This window comes from Sylvia atricapilla, chromosome 28, assembly GCF_009819655.1.
Source record: "Sylvia atricapilla isolate bSylAtr1 chromosome 28, bSylAtr1.pri, whole genome shotgun sequence".
Lineage (NCBI taxonomy): Eukaryota > Metazoa > Chordata > Aves > Passeriformes > Sylviidae > Sylvia > Sylvia atricapilla.
Genome location: NC_089167.1, coordinates 1376385 through 1400678, shown reverse-complemented (window position 1 = coordinate 1400678; position 24294 = coordinate 1376385). Strand labels below are relative to the sequence as shown.

General features: G+C 48.0%; 1 protein-coding gene across 2 annotated transcripts in view; it reads left to right on the top strand.

Moving 5' to 3' along the window:
* The window catches only part of LRRTM4 (leucine rich repeat transmembrane neuronal 4), a 163489-nt gene extending 141186 nt beyond the window's left edge, over positions 1 to 22303 (top strand). The window contains exon 3 of one of the 2 annotated variants that reach the window (XM_066337182.1): positions 22021 to 22303. In XM_066337182.1, the coding sequence (XP_066193279.1) occupies positions 22021 to 22242 (222 nt within the window). In that variant the 3' untranslated portion in view covers positions 22243 to 22303. The remainder of the gene's footprint in view (positions 1 to 22020) is intronic. The other variant, XM_066337183.1, reaches the window with a different exon arrangement.
* Positions 22304 to 24294: the final 1991 nt, after the last annotated feature.

Genomic DNA, 24294 nt, shown 5'->3' with positions numbered 1-24294 from the left:
TTAAAAAAAAAAAAAAAAAAAAAAAAAAAAAAATTAATTGGAAATGACAAGAGGAAAATGATCCAGCTGAATGCTTTGATAAGCAATCAAGGCTTAATAGATTAGAAAATATAATTAATTACTTAATTATACTCAAAGTGGTTGTTGTTGGGAGATTGTTGAGCGCACAGCCATTGTTGGGTGGGAGGATGTGGGATGAGTGTCAGGCTGCAGGGAGCCTTGGCTGCTGGCTCCTGGGGAGCACAGGAGTTATTCCACGCTCACACTGCACAAATTCCAAAGGGGAACAAGCAGGAGCTTCCCCCAGAGGGTGGGAATGGGCAGTGACTGGGCATTCCAAGGAATGGGAACTGCCCTGAGGCTGCTGGAGCTCCAGGAGCTCTCAGGACAGGATGGGAGTGTTGGTGGGTCGGTGCAGAGCCAGGGGTTGGGCTCTGATCCCTGGGGGTCCCTTCCAAGCAAGGATATTCCAGGATTCTGTGGCCCCAAGCAGTCACGGGTCCTTTATCCATGATGATGAGACTCCAGTGACCACAATGTCACTGCCAGGCTCTCCCTGCTGGAGAAAACCGGAATATGAGACCCTAACCCCAAAGATAACTCCAACCCTAAACACAACCCTAACTATAACTGTAACCCTAAGCCTAACCTTAACCCTAAAGCTAACCCTAATCCTAACCCTAACCTTAAACCTAACCCTAATCCTAATCCTAAATCTAGCCTTAACCTTGACCCTAAGCCTAACCCTAATTTTAACCCTACCTATAACTGTAACCCTAAGCCTAAACTTAACCCTAAAACTAACACTAATCCTAACCCTAACTCTAACACCAACCCTAACCTTAACTCTAACTCTAATGAACTCAAACTCGAACTCGAGCTCGAACTCGAACTCACCCTAAGCCAAACCCAAACCCTAACCATAACCCTAACCCTGATCTCCTGCAGGGCCTGGCAGAGGAATGGGTGGGATGGATTTACATCTTGCCTGGTGGGGCAGGGTGGGACTTCCCTGCCTGGGAATGGGCTGGGACGAGCTGGAATGGGCTGGGATAGGCTGGAATGAGCTGGAATAGGCTGGAATAAGCTAGAACAGCCTGGAATGAACTAGAATAGGCTGGAATGAACTGGAATAGGCTGGAATGAGCTGGAACAGCCTGGAATGAGCTGGAATAGGCTGGAACAGGCTGGAATAGTCTGGAACTAGCTGAAATAGTCTGGAAGTAGCTGGAACAAGCTAGAATGAGCTGGAATGGGCTGGAACAGCCTGGAATGAGCTGGAACAGGCTGGAATGAGCTAGAACATGCTGGAATGAGCTAGAACATGCTGGAATTAGCTGTACCAGGCTGGAATGAGCTTGGCGATGTCCCCATGGCTGCCGTGGCTCTTGGCGGTGCTCCCCAGCACCAAGGGGCTCATGCTGCTTTCCTTAACTGTGCTCGGGTTTTGTCCTCCTGCTTCCTGCCTTTGCTGCCTCTGGAATCATGTTATTGGCTCCTAAATCCAAAGAGAAATGCTTTCCTCCAGGAGCAGAGCCAGGCAGGAGCAGCAGGTTTTGTGTTTTGGTGCCTTTGGAGCATCCCTGCTTTGACATCTCTTAAACAGGCACCGAAATCTGCTGCCTCCATGGAAGGGATTCAGGACCTCAGATATAACTCCTGAAAATAAAAATAAAAAAGATACAGAACTGTTGAGAAAACACAAAGAGACAGATTCAGAAAAACAAAAGGTACAGACTCAAAAACACACATCGTTCCTTACCAGTCTTACTGCACTGAGAAATAAAATAATTTCTAGGATAACAACAGCCTTGACAGTGTAAATGTACTATTGGCTCCTAAATCCAAGGAGAAATGCTTTCCTCCAGGAGCTGGGCCAGGCAGGAGCAGCAGATTTTGTGTTTGGTGCCTTTGGAGCATCCCTGTTCCAACAACTCTTAACCACCAAAATCTGGTGACTCCACGGAAGGGATTTGGGACCTTTGATGTAAATAAAAAAGATACAGAACTATTGGAAAAAAACAAAGGCACAGTAGAGTTGAAGAGAGTTTCTGGTTTTATCCAGCTGTTTATCCACTCCAGAATCTCCCTGGAAAAGGGTTAAAGGAAAGGCTTCACATGGCTCTGGGTTTGGAATAAAATCACAGATCAGCAAATCCCCCCTGGAGGCTTTTAGAGGAGTTTGAGGTATGGAAACCCCATGGATGAGACCACCCTGAGTGGAGGCTGGAGCTCCATCTGTGCTGTTGTTCCCTAGAGAACAAATTCTCGTTGATAAAAGGGTGCTGTGGCTTCTTATCTCGGATTTTGGGCTGTGTGATGTGGCCCTGACATCTGGAACACATCTGGAACACATCCTGGGCATTTCTGTCGTGCCTGACAGCTCAGAACAGCTCCAGATTTCAGCAGAAATCACTGAACCCTTTTCATGGTTTGGAGCACAGATTCAAGGTGGCCTCGAATTTTCAAGTGATTCCCCCCTCAAATTTTAATTTCACAGGAGTTCTGAAAAAAAAAAAAAAAAAAAAAAAAATTCTGATAATCCAAAAACGCACTGCACATTTCTTCTGTCCTGGTCATATTTCCCTGGAAGAGCCTGTGAGCTCCTAATAGTGGGAATAATTCTTCCATGGGTTGAAATAGGTGACTGGTTTGGGTTTATTTCCTGAAAAAAAACACATTTCCCCTCTCTACAGCAAATGAGCTAAAGGCAGCTATAAGGAACTGTTTACTCGCCAGCTTTAGCTACACAGGAGGAGAAATTCCTTGGAATTGCACAATAAAACTTCAGGAGCACCAAATTAGTCATGTTTTGCCTCATTGACACAGAGTATTTTCCAGCCAGAGTTTTCCTTGGGGAGCTTTCCTTGCCTGTGCTCAGGAATCCAGAGCTCCAGGTGAAATCTCCATCCAAGGGGGCTGCAGGAAGGTCCAGCCTGGGCAATTCCTTCCCCCTCCCCGTTCCTGGGTAGGGAATAAAGAGGTGGATTTTCCCTGGAATAGTTCAGGTTGTTGCCAGGTGGACGAGGCATCAGAAATCCCAGTGAAATCTGTGAACCCCAGTGAATTTCTGGCAGCAGAAATCCCACTGAAATATTGGATTCCAAGAGCTGAGATCCATCCCTGGGAGCAGGATTTGATGGATCCATCCCTGGATGGTACCAGCAGGAAAAAGGGCTGCTCCAAAACCTTGTTCTCATTCCCAGCCACACATTTGCTGCTCCCTGTGCTCTGCTGGGGCTGGATGTGCCACTTGGAAAAGTATCCATGGATCTCAGCCTTTGGGAAAGGCTTCCCATTAATTCTGTCCCACTTGCATTAAACTGCCAATCCACATTAGTGTCTCAGACCTAAAAGCTCTTTTTTGGGGTTATTTAGAGGGGCTTGAGCTGCAGTTTCTTCGCTCATTTCTTTTCTTCCTCGAGTTTGGATCAAGCCCCGGCTGGAAGAATTCAGAAGGAAAAAAGTGTAGAAACCTCATTCCCAAGTTCTGGATTGATTTGTGAAAAGATGCTGGTGGGATAAAAGATGGAAAAGATGGAAGAGTGTTAATCTGGGGGTCTGAGAAGGACAGGCACACCCCGGTGAAGGAGCTGGGGGACAGCTGGGAGGTTTGGGGACATCAAAGGAACACAAATTAACAGGAAGCAGCTTTTGGTGGGAGGGGAACAGTTGGTGGGAATGAGCTGAGCTCGGTGGGGTCAGATCTGCCTTTGAAGAGAAGAGCTCAGCTACTGCAGCTGTGCTCCAAACCCTCCCAAAAACTCCCAAACCCTCCCTGCTGCCGGATTCCGGGATGGACAGAGCAGCTGAAAGAGTTTTAGGCACGAAATTACCAATTCTGCACTCATTTGCATCATCCTGTGCCCAGCAGTTTGTGTTTGGGGACAATGGTGACAGGACACCCCAATTCCCTCCTCCTTCGCCCTGTTCTGACCCAGGGTTTGTAGGGAAATGCCCTTGGAATTCCCAAAAAAACACCCAGGCTCTGGGATCAACAGCCTTTCCAGGAGGGGTGGCATTTAATAAACAATATTAAAAATCAGTTCTGGGAAGCCAAAATCAGTTTCCATGGCAAAGAATGGAGGAAAGCATCAAGGCTGATTGGAGTTTGGGGAAAAAAAATGGATTGGAGAGGAGAGGGGAAGGTGTTTGGGCTGGGTTTTACTGCTCACACCATTCCCAGTCACCAGCACCGGGATTTAGAGTGGAATCTGCAGGGGGGAGATTTAATGCATCCAAATACAGAATCATGGAATGATTTGGGATGGAAGGACATCGTTAAAGCTCACCCAGCTCCATCCCCGTGGGCAGGGACACCTCCCACTGTTCCAGGGTGTTCCAGCCTGGCCTTGGGCATTCCCAGGGATCCAGGGGCAGCCACAGCTCCTCTGGGAATTCCATCCCAGCCCCTCTCCACCCTCCCAGGGGAAAATTCCTGTGTAAATCAGAAGGAATTCTACAGCCATCAAGTGAATTAACGGAACTCAAAGCAGCGTAAGCCCCAAATCTTCACTTCTGCTTGTGAGTCTGGAGAATAATATCCATCTATTTTCCATATTTATATGGAAACAGGCTCAGTTACGTGTTTCTAGTTTCACAGTTCCATAAAAGTGAAGGATTTCAGGCAGTTGTTGCTGGTTCTAACACAATTTAGCTCGAGCTAAACAGAACAACCTCGATGAGAATTAAAAAAAACAAACCCAGAGAAGTTTTTTTCTGACCCAAGTTTGTGGTGCCAATTCCTCACCCCGAGCTGTCTCCATGGGTTGGATGGAATCATTAAAGATGTTAATCCTGGAGGGATCCAACTCTTCCATCTGCAGTGGACACAGATCTGGGCAACAGCAGGACTAAACTTCACATTAATAACTTAAAAAATAAACAATCTGAAGAGGCTCCTTTAACCACAAGACTTCCAAAAACTTTCAGGTAACTTAAATATATTTATAACAGGAATTTCTGGGATGTACAGAAACATTCCAGGAGGCTGGCATCCAGCTCCCTTTAATTTTCCCCAATTTTCACCTCTGTTTCACAGTTTTGAAAGTCAGCAGATGATTCAGTTTCCATCTTTAGCCAGATGAACATCCCAGTTCCCCACGTTCTCCTCGTGACTTTTAAAAAGTTGAGGAAAGAGGAAAAACACCCAACCTCTGGAAAGAGCCAGAAATAGAGGCAGTCCCAAAGTTGTTTCTAGGCAGTGCTTGGGCCATCAGCAAAAGCATTTTCCAGCTGTTTTATCCCCCCAAAAAAAAAATCAGCATGAAAAAGATGGAACTTTAGGATTTTATACAGGGGAGCCGAATTTTCCTGAAACCAACGAGCCTTGAAAGTTCTGTGATAAAATGCTCGGGGGGTTTGTGCTGATAAAGGAGTTTAAAAATGTTGTGGATGCCAGAGGAGCAGCGGGGTCTGTCCTGCTGCTCTGAGACTTTCTGGGAGCCCGTTTGGTGTCAGTCCTGGCAGGGTGAGTGTTATGGATGCTGGGAGAGCAGCGGGGTCTGTCCTGCTGCTGCTGGGGAGTTGCTGGGAGTTGTTTGGTGTCAATCCTCACAGGGTGGATGTTGTGGATGGTGGAGGAGCAGCAAGGCTCATTCTGCTGCTGCTGGGAGCTCATTTGGTGTCAATTCTCACAGGGTGGGTGTTTTGGGTGCTGGGAGAGCAGCAGGGTCTGTTCTGCTGCTGCTGGGAATTGCTGGGAGTTGTTTGGTGTCAATCCTCACAGAGTGGAGGTTGTGGATGGTGGAGGAGCAGCGGGGTCTGTCCTGCTGCTCTGGGACTTTCTGGGATCCCGTTTGGTGTCAATCCTCACAGAGTGGCTGTGTGGACGCCCTGTGGACACCACCAGCTGTGTGGACACCACCAACTCCTGTCCTCCACAGATCTGCTCCCCCCTGGGCTGCCCCAAACTCACACCCGGAGCCGCCGTGGCCACATGACAACGGGGAGTCATCCAGGGATAAGAGCTCTGTATTCATGTGTTTAGCTCGTGGAAAAATCTGTCCCTCAATCTGTGCGAGATCTTTTTTTCCTGTTTGCTATTTTCCTTTCTCCCACCCTTCATCTGTCCCTCCTGTCTGGAGCACAAGCTCTGCAGGGCAAGGGCTGGCCGAGCTGGGGACCAAGAGCAGCTCCAGCTCTTGCTGAGGCCCCTGGGCACGGCAAACAGCAAATTTTGGATGATGAGACGTTTCTTTATCTTTAGATTTCTTTCTCCTGGTGTTTTGGTGCAGGCAGGGAGTGGGTCAGGAAGGCACCAAGACCCTACTGGTGGAGCAGGCACTGGGGGTTTGTTCCAGGTGGCTGCAGTGGGTGTAGAGCCAGGAAAGGGAAAGAAATTCCTCCCTGTGAGGGTGGGAAGAGGCTGGGATGGAATTCCCAGAGGAGCTGTGGCTGCCCCTGGATCCCTGGAAGTGCCCAAAGCCAGGCTGGACAAGACTTGGAGCAGACTCATCGAGGAAAGTCCCTGCCCATGTCAGGGATGAGCTTTAGGGTCCCTCCCAAACCCTCGAGGACTCCGGGATTATCCCAGGCAGAGGCTGTGAACAGCTGCAGCCCCACGTTCCACCAGGGAAAAGGTGGAATTCCCTGTTGGCTGATCCCTTTGGACACTCTGGCACTGCCTGGCCTGGACAGAACCAGCTCAGAAAACACCAGAGCGGCTGGAACCCCTCTGGTTTGTGCCTGGCTGGGCCAGAGGCTGTTCAGAGGAACAGCAGATATTCCCAAACCTGGCTCCCAGGGCAGGTTTTACTCTCCTGAAGGATTTTTTTGAACCCTTTCCTTTCCTGACAGTCCCAAAATCCCTGATGATCCCAAAGGATCAGGATGGGATCAGCTTCTCTTTGGGTTCATGTTTTAGAGAAAACAATTATTTTATTTTTATTTCATTTAATTTCATTTCATTTAAATTATTTCATTTAATTCAACCTTCCCTTCCCTTCCCTTCCCTTCCCTTCCCTTCCCTTCCCTTCCCTCCCCTTTCCCTTCCCTTCCCTTCCCTTCCCTTTTCCTTTTCCTTTTCCTTTCCTTTCCTTTTTCCTTTTTCTTTTTCCTTTTCCCTTTTCCTTTTTCCTTTTTTCCTTTTCCCTTTCCCTTTTCCCTTTTCCCTTTTCCTTTTCCTTTTCCTTTTACTTTTCCTTTTCCTTTTTCCTTTTTCCTTTTTCCTTTCCCTTTTTCCTTTCCCTTTCCCCCCATCCCCACAGCTCTGTCCGAGCCCCAGGACCAGCCCGGGAGGACAGGCACCGCTTTTGCTCATTAACATCGCTCGTGTCCTGTCAGGAACGAGACACATTTTGGGCTTTTGGCGGAGTCCCGGAGCCCGCACAGCCCAGGTGCTCTGCAGCCCTCTCCTGGCTGCATCCAAGAGCGCTTCTCTCCCGCCTGGATGTGTCTGAGCTGAGCTATTCCCATCCTTCGGCCGGGATTCACACACCCCGCCTTTGGCTCCTGCCTGCTGCTCCAGAGGGATCCCGGGGCTGGTCTGTCCTGGACCAGTGTCCGGACTGAGAAATGGGGCAAAATTCACATTTTTCTGCTTTGCCTCTCCCTGGTGAGCACACAGCTCGGAGCAGCTTTTTCTTTATATCTTCACCGTGTGTTTTCTGCGCCAATTCACTGAGATTTCACAGGATCAGGATTGGGTTGGATCCCACCCAGTCTCACCCCTGCAGTGGGCAGGGACACCTTCTCCTCTCCCAGATCTCCTGGATCTGGCCTCGGACACTTCCAGGGATCCAGGGGCAGCCACAGCTCCTGTGGCAGCAGAGCTGTCTCAAGACTTCTCCCAAAATCTTAATTTCTGGCGTTTCAGTGCTCTCCTCTCCTGTCATACAGTTCCTGCTTTGCCAATTGCTTCATCTGGGGTTTCTGTTTGGTTTAGGGGGGTTTTGATGCCATCCACACATTCCTTTCTGCCTTAAAACTGTCCCTAATCTACTGTTGCTCACTAATAATTCCCACTGTTTCGTGTAATAATTGAATGGATCCTCTCAGTCCTGTAGCAGCCAAAATTGCCAAGCCCAGGATATTCCCCCCCTCAATCTTTATTCCAGGGATTCTGAAATGCCTTTCCCGATGATTCCCCTGCAACGCCTGCCCAAGAGGAATGAAAAAGTCGTTTGTTTTCTGTGGAGGATCAGCAGAGAATTCTCTGGCTGGGGAGCGTCCTTGCCTGCAACGCCGGACTCTCTCACATTCATTTTCTGCTCCCTTGATCTCCGACACACGAGGACTCTGCAGGACGTGACTGGAGCACAGAGCCCCTGTTTGGGATTAATTTTTTTGAGTATGTGGCTCAGCCCCTCACCGTGCCCCTCCTGCCCTCCCTGTTTGCCATGCCAGGAGCGTTTGGTGACAATGCTGCTGTCACCTCCCTGCTTTGCCTGTCAGAGACGAGCAGTGGCAGAACGCTGTCGTGATGAGGAGCAACACACGGAGTCGCAGCATTCCATATCCGAGGATCCCGGGGATTTTTAGGAGCTTGGAGTCCTCGTTTGACTCTGCAGCGTCTTGTTTAGACACGGGGGAGTGAGGGTGAGCAGCTGTAACTACCAGGAGTATCTCTGTAGTTGGGCAGCCAGGGAGCCTCAGAGGTGCAGGGAGGTTTTTCCTCCAGCTGCTGGGCTGAGCAGCATCACTCCCAATGAGTGAGGAATTCCTTTTCTGGGATGAGCAGCATCACCCCCAAAGGATGAGGAAATCCTTTTCCAGAGTGAGCAGCATCACCCCCAAAGGATGAGGAATTCCTTTACCAGGGTGAGCAGTGAGTGATGCCTTGGGAAGGCTGAGCTGGAGCAGAGACTGGACAGAGCTGGAGAATAAAGCAGAGATTTATTGAAAAGCCTTTAAGGGTAAACCTTGGGCAGGACAAGAGTCTGGCCAGGGCTGCACCCAAGGTGGACCCAAAATGGACACAAAATGGACACAAAGTGGACACAAAATGGACAACTGGTCACAAGGTCTCACACTTTTATAGGTTTTGGTCCATTTGCACATTGGGGTTGAATTGTCCCATTCCAGCCCCAGGCTGTGAGGTCCCATCCTTCTTGTCCCTCCTCCAGCCCACCCTTGTTTGTGCTTTGGGGCTGAAAGTTGTCCTTGGTGTGCAGCAGGAGAAGGATTTGTTTTGTGTCCCTGCTGTGTGCAGAGCTGAGTGACACTGACTGTGAGCTCAGAGCTCACCCCTGGGCACCACACAACCTGGAATACATGAAATCTCAAACTTTGGGCATCAGCAGCATCACTCCCAAAGGATGAGGAATTCCTCTGCTGGGCTGAGCAGAATGATCTCCCAGTTGGATGAGGAATTCCTTTGCTTTCCCAGCAAAGGCAATTTTTTTTCCCAGCAAAAGAATTCCCAGAGTTTGTGTCCCATGGGTTTGGAGCTGGGAATGGGTTTGCTCCCAGAGTCAGGATGTGCTCCAGCCTCTCCAAGGTCTCTGCTGACTTTGAGCCACAGCCCTCAGGCAGTGCTGAGCCCAGAGCCTGCAGCCTCTGTCCCTGGCAGTGCCACCCCCACAGGACACCTTCCTGCCAATCTTCATCCCCATCCCTCCGCCATTTCCCTCCCTCAACATAAAATAATCATTTCCCTCTGGCTCAGCTCCTGGTGCTGCCAGAGGCAGGGATTGTTCCCTCCTTTGGCTGCGGGTGGTGGTGACACAAACCCTGAGTCCCCTGCGTGAGTCACCCTTGGTACCCTCCAGGGTGTCCTCACGGCTGATGGAAGTGACACAGCCAAAGAAAAGAAGGACTTCTGCTCCTGGATTCGTGTTGGTGTCACCTCACCAATTCCTCTGCTAGGGGAAGAATTCCAATTAAAACCTTGGAATTTCCCAGGAGCAGAACCCTGCCGGGACCTCCAGTACGAAGAGGAGCTCCCAGGAGTGCCAGCAGCCTCTGACTTCTCACCCTGTGGAGGGAATTTCTCTCCCTGTTTCCTCAGGAGAAGTAAAGAATTCCTCAGACTGTGCTTAGTTCCCACTCGTGAGGCTTTTCCTGCATCTCCCCGAGTTTCTGACATTCCTGCTCAGCAGCTCTGGGTGTGGAGAGGCTGCTGCAGCCCCAGCTCAGGTGAAACAACAGCAGCGGGAGCATCCCTCTCATTTTTCCTCCACTCATTCCTTCCTTTGACACCAGTTTTCTCTAAAAAATGACCCCTGAGATGACTGAGAAAAAAAAAAATTATCTGCTTAGGCCAGCATTGAGCACTGAATTTCAAATGATGGCAGAGCAGGATTTTGTCCTCTCAGAGTTTGGCGGGGGTGCAGGGGCTGGATGATATTTGTATTTTTACTATTGCCATATTAAATGGAATTGGTGCCAGTTACAAAGGTGCCAATTACAAATGTGCCAATTACAAATGTGGTTCTAAGCAATTTTTTTTAATCAAAATGGGTTGAAAGTCACCTGGCTACAGCCAAAATCTTTAGGGTTTTGAATAAAAAGAAAACAGTGGAGGAAAAAAATTCCCATTTCTTTTTATCCCTTTTTTCTCACACTGGTGTGGGTTTAATCACCAGCCATGACGTGCCTTGTTTATACCTCCTCATGTCTCCAGGACAAAATATTGTACAATTTGAGTCATGTTCCCCCAGCTTTAGGAAACACACTTTTGTTCTCTTGATGTACAGGATCAATGCACAACTTGAAACAGTATTTAAAAACCTTTGGAGAAGCCATCAGTTCCTGGAGAGCTCTTTTGCAGCCCATCAATCCTGGGCAGATCTAATGAAAAGCAGTGTTTGAATATGAGACACAGACTTATTCCACTAATTCTGCGGCGCCTTCATCTGTCACCGTGGCAGCAACATTATCAGATGTTCCTATTAAATCCTGGATTTATTTGTTGGGAGTAATGGAGGGAGCAGGTTGCCATCTTTTGGATCACTGCATGGAAGAGCAGCTGCACCTTTTCCTTCATTGCCATAATTCCTTTTTTTGAAGGATGAGCTCCATTCCCCACGCAACGCTCTGGCCCCAGACGTGAGGACGCTCCGGGCTCTGTGGAAGGTCCAGCTCCATGGAATTTTGGGGCTGAAATGGCAGGAATTCGGCCAGCTGGGAGTGATGGAGGTCAGGAGAAGGCTCTGAGGGAGTCGTTATGAAATTCTTAACATCTTCTCTGCTCTTTTTCCTTCTTCCCTTGGGCTGGAGGCACCTTTGGGAGGCTGAGTTCAAACTCCCTTCAGCCTGCAGCTCTGCCAGGAGAGGGGAGCACAAATTCCTGAGGGAAAGAAAAGAGGTTTAGGTGTCTAAATAAAAGCTGAGTTGGCTCCAATTTTGGAAGGTCTGTGTGTCTGGGCAACCAAAGGTATGGACAGGCTCCCGATGGGATTCCTTTACCTATGGACAAGGAACTACTCTGCAGCCTTGGTTCTGTGCCTGAGGTGTTTTAGTTTTCCAAAATCCTTTTCCCAGGGAATTTTCTGGAAACAGGAGAAATGTTTTTGTAGCTGTAACTTTGTTATTCATTCCTTTCCCCAGGAAGGACTTCTCCTTGATGTCCCTCTGCTCTGACCAATGGCAGTGAAGAGGTTTTGCCTTTGTGTCACCAATCCCATTGGTCTGTGTGAAATGGTATAAAAGGGAGACACATCCCAGAAATAAAGGAGTCATTTTCAGCCCTCTGAATCTCAGAGTCTGTGTCATTGGGATGTAAAACAGCATCACTCCAAGGGGCTGTGCCATGTTTTAGGGACTCTGCTGTCCCCAAGATTTCTTTGACCCCCTGAGGCTTCCATTCCTATCGACTTCCATAGGAAGAGCACTCAAAGCAATTATTAATGGCTTTCTAATTAGAGTATCTAGAGGGTTTGTTCATCTGATCAGCCCTCCACGGCTTAAAACCAGAGGTTCTTGTGCATCTCATGCCGGGTTTTTCATCAGTGGGGCTTTTTGTCAGGAGCCAGACACACCATAAAAAAACAGATCAAGCCATTTAAAAGACATATTTTGCCCAAGGAACAATAACAAGGCTTAGAAGGTTTTTCCTCCTTTCTGGGAGTTTCCTTTAGGGAAACCTTTTCATTTCCTGATTGAAAGATCAAATCTGCCCATGGAGGGAGCAGTGGGGTGTGGATGATTTTTCCTCCTGATCTCTAGAAAAACACGCTCAGTTAAAGAGTCCGTGGAGAGGTTCTGCTTTAAAGGGGAAGGCATTTGTGTGATTGGAGAGAAGGATTAGGAATTTATCTGTCGGGGAAGGCGAGGAAAGCTTCAAATCCAGTTCACAGTGTCAGAGGAACTGTCAGGGTGACGTTACAGGGCTTTAAAACCTGGGATGTATTTGGCAAGGGTGACCCAATAAATCAAAAAAGTTTTCTCTTTGATGCACCCAGTCTGGCCTGCAGCTGGTTTAAAACTTGGTGAATATTTTCACCTCAAATTAGAAATTAATAGCTGTATTTTAATTCAGTTTGTACAAAATTGACCAATTTTACGAAGTGAAAAGTAATCCCATAGATTCCTAAATTGCTTATTACCAAGATGTGCAATTTCTTAGGTTAATATGCCTCTAATCACATCTAACACAGTGATGTTTGTTTAATTCCTGTGGTTATTAATTATCAGTTGGCTTTTTATGAACTACAAATAGACCTTTAATAGGGCCTGGAGAAGGAACCGGGGGCTGCAGCATCTTTGTCCTGTGTCTCTTGTCTGTTATTTCTCTACATTTTCCCCACCAAGACCTTTCTTCTGTCAATCCGTGCCAATTTTGGGATCCCATTCCCATAGAAATACAAGAATTGAACCTGATTAATGATAACTTTGTAGAATTTAGGCTCCAAATTTCCACTGACACCAACTTTTTTTTTTTTTTTTTCCCACTGGGATGTGGCCTGAGACATGCCGAAAACAACCTTTTATCTCCACCTTAGATTTTTATAAGGAAAAATTTTCCATTTCACACATTGAAGAAGCCATCCCATGCTCAATCCCATCATCCTCCAAAATATTTCGGGCTTGATTCCAAAGACTTTGATTTAATACTGGTACTGGCAGGATCCAAGTCTGAGTGAGTGGAGCTCAGGGTGGGATATGGAATCCCAGAATTGTGGAATGGTTTGGGTGGGAAAAGACCCAAAAAACCATCTCATTCCAACCCCCTGGATGGGCAGGGACACCTTCTCCTATGCCAGGGTGCTCCCAGCCCTGTCCAGCCTGGCCTTGGGCACTCCCAGGGATCCAGGGGCAGCCACAGCAATGGATACAGGATGTTCATGGGATCTGTTTGTGGAATTATTACAGTGGAAACAAGAGTAAGACAAAGGAAAACAGCCTGCAGAGATCGGGATCCAAGGAAAAAGCTGGCCTTTGTTTAAGACAGGCTTAACTCTGCACAGCACCTGGGTTTATATTCCAGTTTGTCTGTGTGTGCACAAGCTCTTAGAGATCAGGAACTGCTCCATCCTCAAAAAACAGATCAGGAACTGCCCCATCCCAAAAAAACAGATCAGGAACTACCCCATCCCCAAAAACCTGATCAGGAACTGCCCCATCCCCAAAAAACAGATCAGGAACTGTCCTGTCCCTGTGGAACAGATCAGGAACTGTCCCATCCCCAAAAAACAGATCAGGAACTGCCCCATCCCCATGGAACACCAGCTCTTGGTGGATGTTCAGCAGGTTGTCCTGGATTTCCTGGAGAAAACTGGCAGATAACTGGTGTTTTTCTTCTGGAACTCCTGATCTTGGGGCAGTGACTCAATGCCCCGTGGGACCTTTTCTCCAGCCTGAGGCTGCCACCTCCTCCCTCGATCCCAGGGGCAAAGACCATGGATGTGATTTGGGAGGAAAGAGAGAGGGGCCTGTTGCTCTGATTTTTTTTCAGCCTTCCGATGTTTTACATTTTTGTACTGGAGTTTTCTCACGCATTGTAACATAAACAAAAATGATTTTTTGTAAACTGTGCTTTCCTTCCTGGGGGAAGGACAAACTGATGGACTTCTAGTTTGACCAGTGGGGTCAAAGAGGTGCCAGCCTTGTCCCCCAATCCCTGATCAAACTCCAAAGACTACATAAGTCAAAATCCCAAATAAACCTCATTCTTTTCTCATTCTCCCAACCTGACCAGGTAAGTTCTTTGCGTCCATCTAGCAACAGAGGCCCAGCCACGGACTCTGTCTGCAGTGGGAAGTAAATTGGAAGTGAAATGGCAGGAGATTGACGGTGGGAATTGTTCCTCCAGCCCCAGCTACCCAAAGGCTCCTGCTCTTTGTGCCTGACAGAGGCACCGACCCCAGCAGGGCTCCCAGTGGGGTCCACACCTCTCAGAAATCCTGGGCTAATTAAGGAGCTTGAAGACCTTCACCTAAAAGAGCAGAGCTGCAGCTGGCACATTTCCTGAGCTGCTCAGATGTCACAGGCTCCAGCCCAGTGACAGCAAAGCTCACAAACCCTCCCCAGAGCCAAACCAATGCCCAAGCGCCTAAATGTTTTTAATAAATGAGATTTTGGGGTGTTTTTTTTTTTCAATCAATGCAAGAATTACCTGAGGAAACACGGATTGCAGAACAAAAGGCCTGTTCCAAAAAGCAGCCAGGCACTTTTGTGTTTGCTCCAAGCCGAGGCAGAACACACAGACCTGCTCATATTTCAGCGCCGAGCTCAGCGCCTGCGTTTGTCCCTCAGAGCGGGAATGTTTGATGGGGCATTTTCCTGAACAGGGATATTTTTTTCTGCTCTGCCTCCAAAGGGATGTTCCAGGGCTGTTGCCTGCGATTTTTCAGCGGCGTGAAATGCGCTGGAATTGTTTATCCCAGCTCTGTCTGCCTAATGTGCCCAATCAATCTGTCTCTGAGGTGAAGCCGCGTGCTCCGCTAATCGCCGCGCCACCACGGAACATCTTGCTTATTTTTACTCTAAATTATGATCGGCTTGGAAATGAACTCTGAATTTGATTTATCAACAGCTCTGCTGCTAATTCACCAATGAAGTCACGGTGCTCTGAGACTAAATATTAGCGCTAATGAGAAAACATCGTTTCCACGTTTTGTGACTCCAAGTTTCCACTGCTTATGGACAGCTCCTAAAGTTGCGTGTAATTAATTCATGTAATCATTAACTGGGCGAGCAACTTCCACAGGAATCAGCTTACCTGGGTTGGAGATTACCAGCAAAATGTGAAGCCAGAGGATGTTTAACTACCAGGGAATATTCATGCTGTGTTTTTATTGTTTAGAAGGGGAAATGTGTCCCCTGTAGGGCAGGGCTGGTTGTCCCCTGGCAGCCTCCAGCAGGAGGGATGGAGCAGGTGTTGAGTTTTCAAACCAGGGTGTTCCTCCTCTTTGAAAACAGAGGCACCAGAATTGAAGGGTTTGAATTGCAGTGTCTGAACAGTGCCTGGATAAAGCCAAGGTGTCCAGACTGAGGCAGCTGGGACAGTCTGGGACTCAAAAATGCATCATTTTCCCTGCCAGGATCCGGGTTTTAGGCTCCTTCTGGAGCAGTCATTTGTCTGATGCTCCTGTGACAGCGTGAGCTTTTGCACCGTCTCCTTTCAGGGATAAAACAAACTCCACTCCATCCAAACTTCTCCCCAGACGCTGCTGGGCTTGCCAGTCCTTCCATAGATTACATCCCTGTCTCCTGCTGGGAATTCTGGCAGTGAGTCACCCAGACATCCACGGCCATTCCTGAGCCTCCACAAAGACTCTCCTGCTCTGCAGGATGACGGATGGCGAGGGATCCGTCTTCCAAAATGAGCACGGAGAACAAACTCATCGTATTTCCAACACAGAACAGGCCTGGTTCCCCAAAACCTTGATTTAACAAACGCCAGGGAATCGTTTCAGCCTGAGACGGGTGATTTCATCTGGTTGGAGTGATTCTGGGTGAGGCAGAGAGTTCATCTCTGATCCCCGAGGGGTTTGCCCTGCAGAGAGGCTGCTGCTGTGAGCACAGAGGGAAACGCAGGGGCAGGAGCTGCAGCTGGGCACAGAGCTTGGAATTCCCTCCTGGAATTACTTGGTGGGGAGGTGTCACATCCTAGAGATTGTGTTGGGCTGGATTCCAGCTTGTCTGAGGTGTCCTGTTGGGAGGCAGAGCAAGGAATTAAAAATGTGTGAGAGTGTTTGACACAGGAGAGGTGAGAGAGAGAGAGAAAAGCACTCTGGAAATGAGGTCACGCAACATTCCCTCAGACCCCAGTCCAAATCCTTGAAATCTCGCTGATTCCAGTGGGAATACTGGGAGGATACATCCCTACTCCTGTGTTTCCAGGCTCCAGAATAAATATTTTTATTGATGTTTGACTAAAAATCAAGGTTTTGACGGCTGCACTTACAAAAAAACCACAGTCCAGGCTGAACTCTAAACTCTGACTATTTTTAATAGAACTGGCTCGTGTGATGATCACAGCTAGCTAGCTCCCTGACGTTTTCAACCTGAGTAAAACTGATGGAATTCAGTGCAGCGTCAAAGAAATATAAAAGACAAAGAATGCAGATTGCAACGTGGGTACCTGCATTTGCATGTTTGGATGCCTGAGGGTTGAGCTGAACATCAGCGGTGGCTGCCAGAGGAAAAGTCAGCAGGGCACGTTGGGAAACACCTTTTCAGTGCTGGCCAGAACCTCTCTGAATTTTGGGTTACACCTTTTGAATGCTGCCCAGAACTTCCCTGAATTTCAGGTAGCATCTTTTCAATGCTGGCCAGAATCTCTCTGAATTTTTGGGTAGCGCCTTTCTCACACAGGCAAGAATCTCCCTGAATTTCATGTGACACCTCATGAATTCAGGCCCGAATCTCCCTGAATTTTGAGTAACACCAATTTTGGGTAGCTCCAGCTACTCCAGCTGGTTTTGAGGGGAGCACTCGTGCTACAGCAGAGCTGCTGAGCTGAGAAACCTCTCCAGTGTCACTTGGACTTTGACAGGGAGGATTTGCATTCCTTAAATCCCCACCGCTGAATCTTTTGTCTTCCTGCCGTAGCCAGGGATTTATGTAAATTGTGCTCGTTGTTACAAGCTCTGTTTGAAGTGTTCTGCTGCTCGACGCAACGTTTATTGTGTTTAGAGTGGAGATCTGTGGGGTGTGGGCTTGAGAAGTCAACGCAGGGAAACTAATCCAGGTCTGGAGCCCAAACCCTGCTGAACACTCCCAGCCCTCACAGGGGAACAGCTCCAGGCCTAATTAACTGTTTGCAATTTTGGATAGGATAATAAAATCATCATGGAATGGGTTGGTTGGGAAGGGACTTTCAAGTCCATCCAGTGCCACCTGTGCCATGGGCAGGGACACCTCCCCCTGTCCCAGGGTGCTCCAGTCTGGCCTTGGACATTGCCAGGGATCCAGGGGCAGCCACAGCTCCTCTGGGAATTCCCTCCCAGCCAGGAATTCCTTCCTAAAATCCCGTCCAAACCAGCGCATGGAATCCCAGAATGGTTTGGGTTGGAAGGGACCTCAACGTTCCCCTAGTCCCACCATGAGTCTCACATTTCCCACAATCCCAGCTGGCTCCAGCCTGGCCTTGGGCACTGCCAGGGATCCAGGGGCAGCCACAGCTCCTCTGGGAATTCCATCCCAGCCCCTCACAGCCTCCCAGGGAAGGATGGGCACTGTGGCATTGAGTTCTACCTGGTGCCACAAATGGGCTAAACCCAAAATGTCCATTGACTGTCGGTGACTCTGGAGCTCATTCTCGTGCTGATTCATGTTTAACTGCTGCAAAAACCTTTAGTACTTCAGGGCAGGAATCAGGCACTGCTGGGTTTAGAAATTAAAATGGAACTGAAAAGGGAAAAAACGAATAGAAAGTTTTCAGGAAATGCCGGGAAGAGACACAGCAGCTCAGGGAGGCTCTGACTGCTCCTGGATCCCTGGAAGTGCCCAAGGCCAGGCTGGAGCCACTTGGGACAGTGGGAGGTGTTCCTTGCCCATGGCAGGAGTGGCCCTGGGTGGGATTTCATGTCCCTTTCATCCCAATCCATTCCATGACTCCGTGCTTCATTCCACGATTCCATGTTGAATCCCTCCAGGGATGAGGACTGCACCACCAGCCCATTCCAGTGCTGGTGACACAATCCCAGGGCTGTATTTATCTGTCTGGATAATTTTTTATCTATTGGACTGGGATTTGTTCTGCTTTTTATTTATTTTTTGTCTCTTGGAGGCCAAAAGCAGCTGAAAAGGCCCAGCTTAGGTCACAGCTGGGTTGTTTAAATCCCTGCACAAACAGCCCTCACCTCAGAGAGCTCCAGACTCCAAGGACGAGCAGGGGCAGGGCTGAAGCTTCTCATTTTCCAGCTCATAAAATGACTTGTGCAAGGTCACATCTGAGTGTCTCAGGTATTAGTTCCATAGCAGGAATGAAAAGAAAAATAAAAGGAATTACCTCAGAACCTAGAATGAAAACACTTCTAAAATTAATTCTCTGCAACGTGGATGATTCGGAATGTGTTTTGTTGATCTCTGAAGCTGTAAAAATAGAATAGTAACAGCTTTGTGTAGAGTGAGCAGCATCACCACTGCTTTCTGTCATTTCACTGGATGAATGTTGGCACGATTGTCCCCACATTGGCAGCAGTTTCCAGAGCCAAGGAAAAGCTTTTTGGGGGCTCAGGTGTCACCTAGAGTCACCTCAGCGTAGGTAAAATCTGAGCCCTTGTGTCTTCCTGCAAATGCCAAGTTATTTTCCAGGGAAGGACTGGACTCTTTGTGGGACACCAGGAAGGTGACCAGGAAGGTTTGAGTTGCTCTTGTGGGGTTTTTTTCCTTGGTTCCAGAGGCATCCCAAGGGCTGCCAGGGGCTGGTGGCACCTCTGCCCTCAGTCTTTACTGCAGGACAAAGCTTCTCACATTCATTTGACACAATTATTTCCTTTATTTCCCTTAGTGAAATCCAGGCCCCAAAAAGGGAGAGGAAGAGCAGGCCAGGCCTGAAACCTCCTTGCTGGGCCTCATCCTCCTAAAAAATGCTCTCCAAATTAACCTGATTTTATCTAACCTGCAAATCAACCTGATACAACATCTCTTTTGTTCCGTTTTTTACACCGATGAAGAATCTCCACCCAGCGACCCTTACCGCTGTGATTTACACATGGACAGACCTTGGAAGTGAAAATTAGCAAGAGATTCCACAAAGTCACTGTTGTAGGTGTATCAGGGAAAGTCTGGGAGGCTCTGGATGGCCCTGAAGGATCTGGAAGGTTCCGGAAGGATCCAGGGGATGATTCCCATTGGGAATTCTCAACTTTCCTGGCACTGATGGAGTCACTCTGGGATGGTTCCGTGGAGGGCAGGGAGAGGGAACTCTGAAAACCTGAGATACCTGAGGTCCTTGTTACAATACATCTCCTTTTGTGTTGAATATTCTGATTTGCACAGACCAACCAGCGCGAGATTCAAAACCTACAGACTTTGCACACAGCCAATGAGAGCTGCTCTATTACCATATAATTCTGTGTTCTGAACTCTAAAGACTACTTTTATTTGAGAACTGCTCTATTACCATGTCATTCTGTGTTCTAAACTCTAAAGACTACTTTTCTAATCCACCTTTTCCCTGATATCTTTGGGGGTTACTCCCTGGGGCCCCTTTGTTTGCTACCACCCAACTCATCACCAGTGAATCGCTTTCTCCCTGCCGTGCCTACATCTCAAAACTGGCTTTCATTTCTATTTCCCTCACAGGTTTTATGTTTTTAGTTCCTCTCGCCAGGCAATCATATTTGTAGGCTTTTCCTGTCTCACCTTGCCCAACACACTGGGAAAAGGGCTGGAAAAACCCCGTGTTTATCACTTTTTAGGGACGTTGTGGGAATGCTGGTCCCTCTGACTCCTGTTTTGGAGCTCTCAGCCAGGACTCAGGTGCTTAATGGGCTGTGTGTTATTGCTGCCCAGCCAGGACCTCCATCCCTCAGCTCTCCACAACACAAACACTCCTTGGCTTTTATGGGACCATAAAGAGCTGCCTTAAAGCTGAGGCCGACCTCAGCCCTGACAGATATTGGCACGGATATTGCTCTATCCAGGGGAGATCCCTGTTCCTGTGAATCCACAAGTGAGCACAGCTGTCCCATCAAATTCCGCCCAGCAGCTTGTCCTCCTCATCCCCGCCACTCAGCTGGTGTGACAAATCATATTTTCAGCTGAATTCCAGCCCTTGGAAGGATTTTTGGGATCTCTGCTGCATTCTGCAGGGGATCCACATCAAGAGGAACTCTGACCCTGCAAAACTTCCCAATTAGCCATAATGCCTTTGCTTTTTCCAATCTTTTTTTGGGGGGGAGTGGGGGCAGGATGAAGTGCACCCAGCAATGAAAATTCGGGAGAAATTAGCTCTGTGGTCTTCACTTAAAGTTCAGCCTGGAAAATCAAAAGGCATTTGTTCCAAGATTGGATTATGTGTAGGATATCTCCAGCTATAATGAGCTCAGGTTTGCTGGCAGCGTTAGAATCAACTCTCGCCTCTCTCTCTCTCCTGCTGCATGTGTTTTTCTCCCTCAGAGCATATTTCTTTCGACTTGATCAGCTCATCTCTTGCAGATGATAAAATTATCTGCAAAGATTTGTATCTGATGTTGTGCCATAAATCATATTTAGTCGTAGGATTAACATTTGCAAGCGTAGAATATTTATGGAAAGGAAGGGGGAAAAAACTAAAAAGAAGGGGAAAAAAAAAAGCAGGTGGGGGGCTGGCAGTTTCTGAGGATTTACATAAGGAAGAGCTGGGATTCAGGATGGATCTGGCAGGGCTTGGAAATGCATTTGTACGAGGTGTGGATGTGCTCAGCTCTGGTGAGCAGCAGCGGGGCTGCTTTTGACAATATTTATCTTGGGGAGGTTGGAAGATAAAGAAGGCGGGGAACCGTGACCTTGGGTGAGCAGCTTTGTCCTGGCAGCAATAAACAGATGTTCCAGCTGTGCTGGCACCAAGGAATAACCCCTGTTCCAGCTGTGCTGGCACCACCCCTGCTGCCAGCTGGCTTTGACTGTGACATTCCCAGGCTGGTCTGGGCAGTCTGGGAACACTCAGAGCCTTTCCAGGCGCTGGGAAAAGGGGAAAGGTTTCGGGAGCTGTTGGGTTTACCAGCCCCTTGGTTTGTGTTTCGGAGCTGGGTCACCCCAAAGAGTCAGAATTAAACAGTTTGAATGTCTGCCCACAAAGTGGGGGAAAGGAGAGAGGGAGGGAGAGCAGCTCAGCACTGCCAGGTGGGAGATCCAGGTGGGAGTGGGGACACAGATCATGGAATCCTGGAATGGTTTGGCTGGGGAGAGACCTGAAAATCATCCCATTCCACCCCTTGCCATGGGCAAGGACAGCTTTCACTGTCCCTGGGTGCTCCAACCCCAGTGTCCAGCCTGGCCTTGGGCACTGCCAGGGATCCAGGGGCAGCCACAGCTCCTCTGGGAATTCCATCCCAGCCCCTCCCCACCCTCCCAGCCAGGAATTCCTTCCCAAAATCCCATCTATCCCTGCCCTCTGGCAATGTAAAACCACTGTCCAGATAAAAGCTCCCTCTCCCTCCTTTTCATCAGCCCCCTGAGGCATAGAAAGGGCTCTGGGATCCCCCGGGAGCGTTCCATCCTCCAGGCTGAACGCCCGCAGCTCTCCCAGCTGGGCAGTGCTGCTCCAGAGGGGCTGGATGTGGGATGTGCTGCTGGGAGCTGGGAACTCTCCAGGGTGTGTCCAGTGGGCTGATCCCGAGGGATTGTGGCCACGTTGGGATTCCTACTGGGATTTCTGTTGGAATTTCTGCTGGGATTTCTGTTGGGATTTCTGCTGGAATTTCTGCTGGAATTTCTGCTGGAATTTCTGCTGGGATTTCTGTTGGGATTTCTCTTGGAATTTCTGCTGGGATTTCTGTTGGGATTTCTGCTGGGATTTCTGTTGGAATTTCCACCGGGATTTCTGTTGGGATTTCTGTTGGGATTTCTGTTGGGATTTCCATTGGGATTTCCATTGGGATTTCCATTGGGATTTCCATTGGGATTTCTGGTGATTCTGCCCCAACACGAGGCTTACCCCGGTGCTGACGTTCTCTATCCTCTGATCCCGTTTTTTCGCTGCAGGTCCCTCACCACATGAAGACTTTACCCTACTACAGCTACGACCAGCCCGTCATCGGCTACTGCCAGGCCCACAAGCCCCTGCACGTCAACAAGGGCTACGAGACGGTGTCCCGGGAGCAGGCGGAACCCTCGGGCCTGGACCTGGGCCGGGACCACAGCTTCATCGCCACCATCGCGCGCTCCGCCGCGCCCGCCATCTACATCGAGAGAATACCCAACTAACGCCGGGGGACAGCCCGGGGAGGGACCTTTCTGCTGGGAAAAGAGACCAGGCAAAGGTGCTCCAACCCCAAATTCCAGCGGGAAACGTTTCCCAAGGGCCAGGGGGTGGCGGTGGCCTCGGGGCGCCCGGCGTGCGGAGCGCACGCGGAGGACTTCGGGAATTTCCTTGGCTTCGAACTTTCAAAACGGATTCCTCGGTGTAAATATTAAAGGAGAGGGATTGTCAAGTTCTTATTCGAGAAGAACGACAGCAGCAAGCGAGCGAGCAAGCAACAACAACGGCGAGAAATAGATTTCACTCTAGCGACATAAAGGGATGGATTTAAGAGTTTTGTTTGTATATTTGATTTTTCTACATTGCACGGTTCCAGGGAAGGAGAACCACAGGTAAAAAATAAACGGGGTGGGGAGGGCGAGGCTCTGGGGAGGGTCAGCCATGTTCCCTTATTAAGTGTTTATTACAAAGATCCGTTGACTATTTTTTTGTTCTTTTTAAACCAACAAAAGATAGCTCTATATTTTATTTTTTTTTTCTCCTTTCGGGGGTCAGTTTTTTCGGTTGGGTTTTTCCCTTGGTTGTTTTTTAAGTGGTCGAGAGTTAATATTTCAACCTTCAGACGTGGGCATTAAAGCTTCTGTTGAACCAAAAGGACCATGGCAATCGATGCAGCAGAAACAAAGAAACTCGGGTGCATGTACATTTAAGACACAGGCTGTACACTACAGAGGGGGCTTTTGATTTTTTTTTTTTTTAAAATCTTCATTGTGCTTCATTGTTGACACTCTTAATTCCTTTTCGGGCTCTAAAAAAAAATAAAAAAAAAAAAATTAAAAAAAAAATAATAAGGGGGAAATACTGCAACGGAGTCATGACTCAGATTTCCAGGCCAGTGGTGCTCGTTAAGGAAAATTCATGGACGTTTGGGAACCAAAATGGAAGTGAAGTGCTCGAAACGGATCAGAAGGAAAATCTTTTAAAGAGCATTTGGTGCAACTCACTGGCTGACACAATTTCTAAAACACAGCAGAATGTGCAACGTTGTTATATTTTTATTTTTTTTTGGTTTTGGTTTTTTGGTTTTTGTTTTGGTTTTATTTTTTAATTAATTATGATGATTAGTTTTTGTGTAGTTTTTATCAATAAAATGACAACAACAAACAAACAAACAAACAACAAAAAAAAGTGGTGGAAAAAAAAATAAACATATTATTTTGTGGTTGGGACACCACAGCCAAGCTACTGTTTGAATGATTTCTGTGGGTGTGTGACACGGGGATCCCGTGGGGAGAGGAGACACGGCTGGGTCCTGTTTTCTCCCCTCCTGGAAGGAAATCAGGGAATTGTTCTGAATTTTAAAACCCTGAGTCTGGAGAAGCTCAATTATTTGGTTTGTCTAAAGAAAAAAAAAAAAAAAAAAAAAAAAAAAAAAAAAAAAAAAAAAAGACGTGGTTTAGGGGCTGGGGGAGGGCAAGAGAAGGAAAACAATTATTTTTTTTTAACTGGAAGTTGGGAGTTTAATAAGAAGGGAAGTTTTTCATCTGCAAACCTGAGCTGGAGCTAAACCAACCCGGATTGGAACACAAGGGATGAGGTTTTATCTGGAGGGGGAAATAACACATCCACAGAGCTCAGGACAGAATGAATTTGGTGATTATTTCAGGTTTTTATTTGGGTGTGTTGTGCAAAACCTTGGCCACGAAGTTTAATGAATTCCTGCAGGTGCCGAGTGCTGTCTCACAGATACAATATTTTATCATCTCCTGTGTTTCTCACCTGGAAAACTGATTTATTTTTCCCCTGGAAGGCAAGGAAGGATGGGGATGGATGTGCTGGGCTAGGTAGGGAAACGTGGACACACGGAGTGAACCCGATGAGTGGAAGGTAATGCATTTAGAATTAAGTGTTGGAAGGAAACTAAAAGAAAATGGAGTGAAAATCCAAGTGAAGAGTTTCCAGATCAGATCTCCTGAGATCTTCCAGCCTTGGCAGTGCCATGGATGGAGGGGAAAATCCTTCTCCAAATTCGAGTTCCCTTCATATTTAAATTTCAA